Here is a 9,820-nt window from a genome sequence, read left to right on the forward strand (position 1 = left end):
TCCACGAGGGATTTGTTCCAGGACCCCCATGGATACCAAAATCTGTGGATGCTCAAGTCCCTTACATAAAATGGTGTAGTATTTGCATATAACCCATGCATATCCTCCTATATACTTTAAATCATCTCTAGGTTACTTGTAATACCTAATACAATGTAAATGCTATGTAAAAAATTGCCTGGCAAAGTCAAATTTTGCTTTTTGGAACTTTCTGGAAATTTTTTTTTTTTTTTTTAAAGATCAAATTTATAGAGAGAATGTTTTGCTTATCTCTTTTAATTTTTTATTTATTTATTTATTTATGGCTGTGTTGGGTCTTCGTTTCTGTGCGAGGGCTTTCTCCAGTTGTGGCAAGTGGGGGCCACTCTTCATCGTAGTGCGTGGGCCTCTCACTATCGCGGCCTCTCTTGTTGCGGAGCACAGGCTCCAGACGCGCAGGCTCAGTACTTGTGGCTCACGGGCCCAGCTGCTCCGCGGCATGTGGGATCTTCCGGGACCAGGGCTCGAACCCGTGTCCCCTGCATTGGCAGGCGGATTCTTAACCACTGCGCCACCAGGGAAGCCCTCTGGAAATTTAAAAAAATATTTTCCATCAGCAGTTGGTTGAATCCCTGCTGGCTGTGTATACAATAGCAGAAAAATGAAGAGGAGCTGGGAGGAGCCTCCATATAATAATCTGTAAATCACTTGATTCTCATTAAATCCACCTCTACCCTTAAAAAAAAGCAAATCATACCTAATACAAAAGCTAGCTAAGCAGATGTTTCCTGGTCTCATTAATGACTTTTGCAAATAAAAGCTTTTATTATGTCTAAAAGTTTACACATATCTTTTTTTTAAAAACTCATCCGTTTCATAAAGTGAGATAAAACTGGCATAGTAAAATACATTTGTATCTTTAAAGGACAATAATAATTAACTGAGAAAAGCCCAGATACCTAACACAGGAACTTTAAAAGTAAACTTTCATTGTCTATTTCTAATTATAAAAGTAATATACATTTATTTAAAATTTTATAAAATCAGAAAAATGGAAAGAAAAATCCTCAAATCACTGATAATGCCATAATCTAGAGCTATCATTATATTTTGGTTTATTTCCTTTAGGCTCTTATTATGCCCATGAATATATAGTTAAGAAAAAATTTTAAGCATAATTAGAACCATACTACATCTTCACTTTCATATCTAAATAATAACTTTTTAAATGAGATTTTACTTTTCTTTAGCTCTCCTAAGAACTCCATAGTGGTGAAGAACAGTTTTCTGTAGGTGATGGTTCCTAAACTCTGGAGCACTTCGTTTGCACTTAGTAAGTGTTTGTAGGCTGAAGGTAACAGTGTACTGCCTTCACTTTTAGGGATTTTCCAGAATGCACTTAACCCATATCTCTGAAATAATTTGAGCGAATCAAAAGCAGTGGTCTTCAGACTGCAACATGTAGTAAGAATCACCCTGGCATTCCATAAAAATGCAGATTCCTAAACCCTACTTCCAGAAATTCTGATTTAGCAGATTTGGATGTGGCACAGGGATCTCTGTAAATAAACACCTTAAGAGTTTCTGATACAGGTCTTCTATGAACAGCATTTCAAGAAACACTGACTTAAAGGGACTTAAGGATTTTGTAATATTCAGTCCACTAGGATTTAAGTTGCCATGTTACTTGTAAGATAGTAAGGCTAAGATGGTTAAAAGGAAATAAAGAATGATTAATATAAATTTTAACTTTTTATAAGTTATTATACATTTGCATAATTTGGAACACTTTTAATCAAAGTTAAGTGTTCTGTAATTTTTTCCTTTCCTTTTAAAAGTAATTTTCTGTTGTTGAAAAAAAAAATGTTTTCATGGGGAAAGTAAGATTTAGGAGAGTTAAATCGTCTTGGGGTCCTGTACGCAAATTTCTGGTGTCCCATCTACTTAGATATTAAGCTTTATGGGATTACAAGAGACACACATGATAAATCCTGAAAAAAATAAGAGAAAACAGTAAGAATCATTCAAAACAATAAGAATCTTAGGAATAGAAGAGGCAGGATAACAGGAATATGGAAAAAAATATATATTTACATGGGTAAGTCACAGAAAAGATATGGTGACTTACTCGTAGAAATGTATTTGTGCTAAATCCTTGACAGTCACTCACCTGAGCCCCATTTTTGTATAGAAAGCACAACCTGTACATCAGGATGCTTACCCTTTGATACTAAAAGAATCACTAAAGATCACTGAAGGAGAATTAGGAACACTGAACCACCAAAGGGGACTCTCTGAACCATTTCTAATATACTCAGGCATTTGTGGTATTAATGGACAATAAAATATGCAAACCAGCCTATTGCATGCATTTTCAGTTACTTTCCATTCATTATTGTTGCCTTTAATCTGATTCTAAATGTGTTGTAGGGCATCACACCCCTTCTGCCTTCATTCCTCTCTGTCCCCCGTTAGTCCTTTGTTATCAATCAGGAAAACTGAACAGTGATGCTAGTGTTTCTCCTCATTCTCATAGTTGTTTTGTTAGAGTGGTAGATACCAAAGAGACACCTGAAAAAAAAGTCCCTTTAAACTCAGTAACTCAGTGGTCACTGAGTCATCTTTATTTTCTGGAGGAGAAGAGATTACTTAATGGGCAGGGGTCTGGGTCAACAAAACAAAACTGTGAAAGCATTAACAGACTTTAGTTTACGTAATAATCTTGTTGTCTTCTCTGCAGAGAAGTATCCCACTAGGGATTTAATTATCAAGGAAATGGAGAGAATTTTCTGCAGAACTCATTTCTTCCTCGTAAAACAAAATTGCCAGGTTTTTTCCACATAGTTTTTTAGGTTGAACTGAATAAATGTGTTCTATTGTATTTGGATTGAGTTACTTAAAAATCTTTTACTTCCCTTCCTACTTGGCAACCTTAAGGAAATTGATAAAAAAACAAATAAGTAAGTATCAGAATGTTCACTGTAGCCTTGTTAATGATAGCAAAAAACTAGAAACAGAAATGTCCGTTAATAGGGAACTGAATAATTTGTTACAGTCTTAGAATGTCAGCCATTAAAAAGAATAAACTAGATACATGCATCGACATGAAAAGATCTCCAAGATACACTATTCAGGGAAAAAAGCAATATGCAGAACAAATATGTATAGTAAAATCCCACTTGTACTTTAAAAAACTGTCCCTCTCTCTCACTCTTTTTTTAAAAATTTTATTGAAATATAGTTGATTTACAATGTGTTAGTTTCAGGTGTACAGCAAGGTGATTCAGTTTTATATATATATATGTATGTATATATACACACACACACTATATATATACACATACACACACATATGTATATTCTTTTTTAGATTCTTTTCCATTATAGGTTATTACAAGGTATTGAGTATAGTTCCCTGTGCTATACAGTATAGGTCCTTGTTGTTTATCTGTGCTGTTTATACAGTAGTGTGTATATTTTAATCCCAACCTCCTAATTCATCCCTTTGGTAACCATAAGTTTGTTTTCTATGTCTGACTTTCTCTTTAAACACACATGTGCACACACACACACGCTTGTTTAGTCATAGAAATTTTCTGGAAGGATACTCGAGAGAGTGAGTGGAACTGGAATGGGGAAACTTTTCATTTTATGCCCTTGGTTCTATATGAAATGTTTTCTCATTTTGTACATATTGCTTCTATAATAATTTTTAAATTAGTTAAAACTTACAATTAATTGATAACTTTTGTACTTTTTGATGTTTAGCTTCTCCTAGGTTTTTTTGTCTTTCTGCTTCCTTGGGCTCCACTTTCTCTCCGAGCACTTCTCATGCCCATACATGTTTATTCTGGACTTCTCATCTTTGGAACAGTGATTGCAACAGTACTTATGGGAGTGACGGAGAAACTGATTTTTGCCCTGTAAGTTGCATAGTTTTCCTAATTGCAATTCTTAAGCTACAAAATGTTAAATACTTGTTCACTGGACAAATATAATATAAATGTAATAAAATTTTTTAAATGTTGAAAATAAAAAATTTAAATATTTATTTTAAAAAATGTATTATATTATACATGTGATATAACTTTAATAATGCTTGGAAGAAAAACCAAACAGTCCAACAAATTGTACTATTACAAAACAGCTATTGAAGTTATGCATGCCCTTTCAATCGTTTTGATGTGTATGTTTTTATATTAACTGTAATTATGATATACCTACATTTTTGTATCACTTTTTAAATTTTAAGTTATACAGGTGTTTTAGATGCTATATTATTTTCATACTTATGATTTTTAACAATTTCATACTAATCCATTGAGTGAATTATAGCATATCTTAAATTTATTCTTAATGTCAGGCTTTAAGGGAATTTACATTGAAGCTGTACCAGTGTGCATTTTGAGCAGATAAATTCAAGACTGTTTGGCATGTTGCTGTATCACCCTACTTTTTTTAAATTTAACTTTAATTTTTTATACAGCAGTTTCTTATTAGTTACCTATTTTATACATATTAGTGTATATATGTCAATCCCAATCTCCCAGTTCATCCCACCCGCCTCCCCGCAGCTTTCCCCCCTTGGTGTATCACCCTATTTGTAATTGGACACACTCTCTCCTTTTTTGTAGGAAAAATCCTGCATACAGTACATTCCCACCAGAAGGTGTTTTCACAAATACCCTCGGACTTCTGATTCTGGTGTTTGGGGCTCTCATTTTTTGGATAGTCACCAGACCACAATGGAAACGTCCTGAAGAACCAAATTCTGTCCTTCTTCAGCCAAACGGAGGCGCTCCAGAGGGAATGGAAGGTTCCATGGCAATGAACTTTGGCAATATGGACAAATCAGATTCAGAGTTAAACAGTGAAGCAGCAGCAAGGAAAAGAAACATGACCCTTGATGAGGCTGGACAGAGATCCACCATGTAAAATGGGGTAGAGATGTAGCCATATAACTTCAATTAGTTCTATAGTTTAGCTTCTCTTATTTAGCCATAAGATGATTGAGCTCCACAGAGTCAATATTTATTCTAATCATAAAGTAGGATTTCTTGAAAACGTTTGTATTGATTGAGGCCTGTGAACTTACCTGAATTGGAAGGGAGATGATCAATGTAAATAACAGCAGGTGTAAATTGTGGTTATATTACCTTGTTCTTGTTGAGGACCAAAGCATTTAGCACAGTGCCTTGCATAGAACAAATGATCAAAATGTATCTATCGGTTGGTAAATTTGATAAACTGGCAGCTTCCCTGGCCTCTTGTCATGCAGTCATTTTCTGTTAATTCTGGGAGTCCAGTTGTAAAGTTTTGGAATCAGATCATGAATATGTGGGACAAGGTTAATGCTACACAGATGTCATGACTAGAGCACAGAAAAAAATTAAGGAAAGTAACTGGTTCCCTTTTCCCTGTGCCTACCCTTTGCTCCCTCCCCAGGTGTTTTATCCTTAGATTGGCCCTGGAGACCAGGGTTTATATTAGGGCATTTTGGAGCAGTGATAGGGCTGTAGGTAGCTGAAGATCTTGCCTGGTCGGACCTGGAAGTTTTTCCGAAACTGACTTAATCCCAAGGCTTCCTTGGGTTTGGTATACTTTATGATCCAGATTCTAAACTTAATTAGGATGAGAATATGCCTGAATGCTTAAGCAGTATAAACTACTCCACAAACTTTAAAGAGCACTTTTCCCCAAGTTTCTGGTTTTTTTAAACATGGAACTTACTAAGTGTCAGACACTATTCTAAGCACTTTATAAATCTTAGCTAATTCAATCCCCAGACAAAACTTTTGCGGTAGGCACCATTAAAAGCTCCATTTTACAGATGAGAGATCTGAGGCTTAGAGAGGTTAGTAACTTGCCCAAGGTCACACAGCTCATAAGTGGTGAAACTGAGATTCAAAACCTGGCAGTTTGGCACCTCAGGTCAGTCCATGATCCTAACCACCTCACTATGCTGTTTTTTCTGTTATATGCTAATTTATACCTGTTTTGACCCACCCCTGGATAAACCTCGTTTGGTGGAATGCAGTAGAGTTGTTAAAATTTACCTTCTGGCTCTGTTTCCAAGGCAGATTTCCCAAATAACCAAGGAAAAAGGCCTACCCTTACCTGGAAATTCATCATGGGCACCCTGCCACGGCCAACAAGCCATGGCTTACCTTGATGCCCCTTTGATCTTAAAACTGTCTTGGTAACAAAGAAAGGTTTAGGCAAGAACATCGCTGCTGAACAGCTTTGGGTTTGGAGATAGGAGATATGGACTTCATGGTCTGCCCTTCCCCGGGGCAAAAGCTAGGGTCCCTCCTGATTTGGGTGGAATTTTAGGGGACATCTTGTGCTTTGGTTCTCAGTAACAAATTAAGACTCAGAGATGACAATTTTCATGCATGAGACCTCTGTCTAGGCTCTGGGCTGACTTAAATTAAAACCTAGAGTGGCGCCTATGCTGAAATGTTGCTTTTCATTTGGGGTTGATTTTTGGTTTCCCTGCAATTTTAAACCATACAGTTTACACCAAATAAACTTAACATTTTTGGTGCTTAGTGAATTTCCTTTTAGGGTAACTGGTAATTACTTCCATAGACTGAGTACAAGCTGTACTCCGTCACATCCCTGAAGCTTCACAATATCCATTCAAGAGTCCCTCACCAAAACACTGTTTTCTTACTTAATTCTATTTCCAAAATTGGCAATAGTGTCATAAGAATCCCTAGTGCCCAGCCCGATGCCTGGCACGTAGTAGACACATAAATTCAGTATAAGTAGAGCATGCTACAATTAGGGTGCTAAGTGGAAGGAATAATTGCATTGTCACACACAAACATATTTTGGTGAATGGATATTTCATTACGTAGAGGTGCACAAAATTCCAGGGCTTTTTAGGGGGAAGGGAATAGTGACGGCCCCAAGGATTGAAGCTGCCATTCCATTTCATATAGGCCAAGAAAGAGGTTATTAGTTAAAAGTTAATTATGGATTTGGCACTAGACTATTCTGCTCCATTGAGAAGTATCTGAACACCCCTCATCTCAGCCCTTTATTTTATCCCTCTTGTGGGCTAATGTGAGGGTAATCTTACAGATATTACAGGAACTTCTTTTCTTTCTTTCTCAACCTTTATGAAAACAATGCATAGTCAAATATATCTAGAAAACCTTTCTGTTTGAGACTCTTCTTTTAATGGGCTTTTTATTCTAATGATAATTGTACCTTTATCTTTCAAAAGCTGGTATGTCCTGCCTAAAGCATCTCCCCCCAGAATATCTCATTAAAAAGCCCACAAAAAGAACACGGGAGAAGGAAGCCTTAGGTATCAGTTCTAAAACAGTGATTGAAATCTTCCCAAATAATTATAGCTTATATCACCTGCAGAGATAGTATGGCTTGGCTTACCTCATAATCTAATTTCAGAAAAAAAAACGCTTTATTTTAACATTCATCTAAATCAACACTAAAGCCTTTTGTCTCAAAGGGTTTATTGAGAAACTCAGATGAATATACTTTTTGAATTAATGATATCAAAAGTGTACAGCTTCCTGTGCTCCTTGTGTCAAACTGAATCCAAAGGTGCCCTCCAAAGCACCTTCTCCCCTTTCCTCTCGTGGTTTCATTTAAGCTGTGTGGGTTGGAAAGAGCATCTCAGAGCTTACGATCAAATGACAAAGAAGGTAATTGCACTTTTTAAGGAATACTGACAAGTGGTTTCTGTTTTCTAAAGCAGGGGTCCCCAACCCCTGGGCTGAGGACCAGTACCAGTCCACAGCCTGTTAGGAACCGGGCTGCACAACAGGAGGTGAGCGGCAGGCGAGTGAGCGAGCAAGCGTCATCTGCCGCTCCCCGTTGCTCCCCATCTCTCGCATTACCGCCTGAATCATCACCCCCCCCCCCCACTTCCATGTAAAAATTGTCTTCCACAAAATCGGTCCCTGGTGCCAAAAAGGTTGGGGACCGCTTTTCTAAAGGACAAAAATTAAGAGGATGCCTTGTTTTTAATTAGGCTCTTTTCCCTGCTGAGTTGGAAATTCCAGTGCAATACCGGTTGACTACAACTGCCAAATCTGAAAGCCCAAAGTAAAGTTTTTTGCTAATTTTATTGCAACATGATGGAATTTTTATCTTTGTATGTCCTTTTTTAGATAACTCTGACAGAAAGCTGTAACTGCTATGTCTTAGAGCTACACATAGGAAAGTATAGAAGAAAAACTATTCTTTATCCCCTACAAGGTACCTGAAAACTTTAAGTGGAAAAGATTTCTATGTTTAAATTTGCCTTTTTATCTCAACACATTTATGGAAAAATATTAAATAGCCTGAATATTTTATAATTTGTAGAAAAAAATGCATCTATTTTTTCTTGACTTGTTTTTATATAGTAATAAAAGTTATTTTGGAAGCTATTTGTGTATGTTACAATTTGTCCAGACAAGAAGTTGAAGAAGTTGTAGGCATTGTTCTTTTTTTTTTTTTGTCCACGTCAAACAGCATGTGGGATCTTAGTTCCCCGACCAGGGATCGAACCCATGCCCCCTGCATTGGAAGCACGGAGTCTTAACCACTGGACTGCCAGGGAAGTCCCTGTAGGTGTTGCTCTGAAAGTCTCTTTCCCAGGTTTTTTTGTTTGTTTTTCAATGGGGAAATTTTTTTTTAAAGTTTGCTTATTGTAAATGCTGTCAGATTTCTCTATAAATTGTACTCTGAGTACCATACCTTTTACATTGCTAGAAGGATCAGAGGACTGTTTCAAAACTGTCATGGTGTTCTCCATATAGGATCTGAGCTGGAACTATACTCTGTAGTGTGGAACGGAGCCAAGATGTAGGCAATCAAAGCAGACGCAGTTTAAGTTGGGAAAAAACCTATTAAAAGTGCTGGTTATTACAGTGCTGTGTTCATAGTAACGTATCCTTGAGAAAATACATAATTCATAATGGATGAATTGTTGGATTTTTTTTCCAAATAAAAAAGGATAATTAACATCTAAGTAGTGCCAATACTCCTCGAATCTTAATTTAACTGTTCATTTAGTCTTTTTAAAAAAATTAATTAATTAATTTATTTGGCTGCATCGGGTCTTAGTTGTGGCATGCGGGATCTTTCATTGCAGTGTGGGTGTCTCTCTAGTTGTGGCTTGCAGGCCATAGAGCGTGCGAGCTCAGTAGTTGCAGCACGTGGGCTTAGTTGCCCCGTTGCAAGTGGGATCTTAGTTCCCAGACCAGGGATGGAACCTGCATCCCCTGCATTAGAAGGCGGATTCTTAACTATTGGACCACCAGGGATGTCCCTCATTTAGTCTATTTTTCACCTACTTTTTGCCACCTGGGAAATGTTAATGGTATTTTATGATGTGTAGGTATAATCACACCATAATAGTATATGTCCTGTTATGCAATAGAGCCATGATATTGTGTGAGTTGAATTTGTATAAGTTACATCATATTTTGTCACTGATTTATATTATTAATTTCAGGGGTACTCTTTCATTTCAGATTGATCTTAATTGGCAAGTACTTTTGACACTTTTTAAATGTATGGCTCAAGCACATTGTCGTAATTTTACATATATCAGCTCATTCAGTTCAATTTGCAGTTGTGCTAGACATGCAATAGTGCCCACCATGCCCCGACCCCTCCAGGCAGCTCCATTTTACTGACTACATATTACCTGCATTTCCTCAGTCACAGCTAATTGGATGAGGCGGGGACAGAACACGTTGCCCACATGCAGCCTCTCCGTAGCTGGCCAACACACTATGGAGTGGCCTGGCATGAAATGAGAATGTTCTCTTTCATTTCATTCTAGATTGAGGAATAAGCATTTCAGAGGATTTTGGTT

The 9,820-nt window shown here is 37.0% G+C and overlaps 1 protein-coding gene across 3 annotated transcripts in view; it reads left to right on the forward strand.

The window, feature by feature from the left end:
• The window catches only part of LOC132369007 (plasma membrane ascorbate-dependent reductase CYBRD1), a 35,409-nt gene extending 27,061 nt beyond the window's left edge, over positions 1-8,348 (forward strand). For 2 of the 3 annotated variants that reach the window (XM_059928086.1, XM_059928087.1), the window contains exons 3-4: positions 3,748-3,902; positions 4,614-8,348. In XM_059928086.1, the coding sequence (XP_059784069.1) occupies positions 3,748-3,902; positions 4,614-4,914 (456 nt within the window). In that variant the 3' untranslated portion in view covers positions 4,915-8,348. The remainder of the gene's footprint in view (positions 1-3,747; positions 3,903-4,613) is intronic. The other variant, XM_059928088.1, reaches the window with a different exon arrangement.
• The last annotated feature ends 1,472 nt before the right edge of the window (positions 8,349-9,820 follow it).

The sequence above is a fragment of the Balaenoptera ricei genome, chromosome 7 (genome assembly GCF_028023285.1).
Source record: "Balaenoptera ricei isolate mBalRic1 chromosome 7, mBalRic1.hap2, whole genome shotgun sequence".
Lineage (NCBI taxonomy): Eukaryota > Metazoa > Chordata > Mammalia > Artiodactyla > Balaenopteridae > Balaenoptera > Balaenoptera ricei.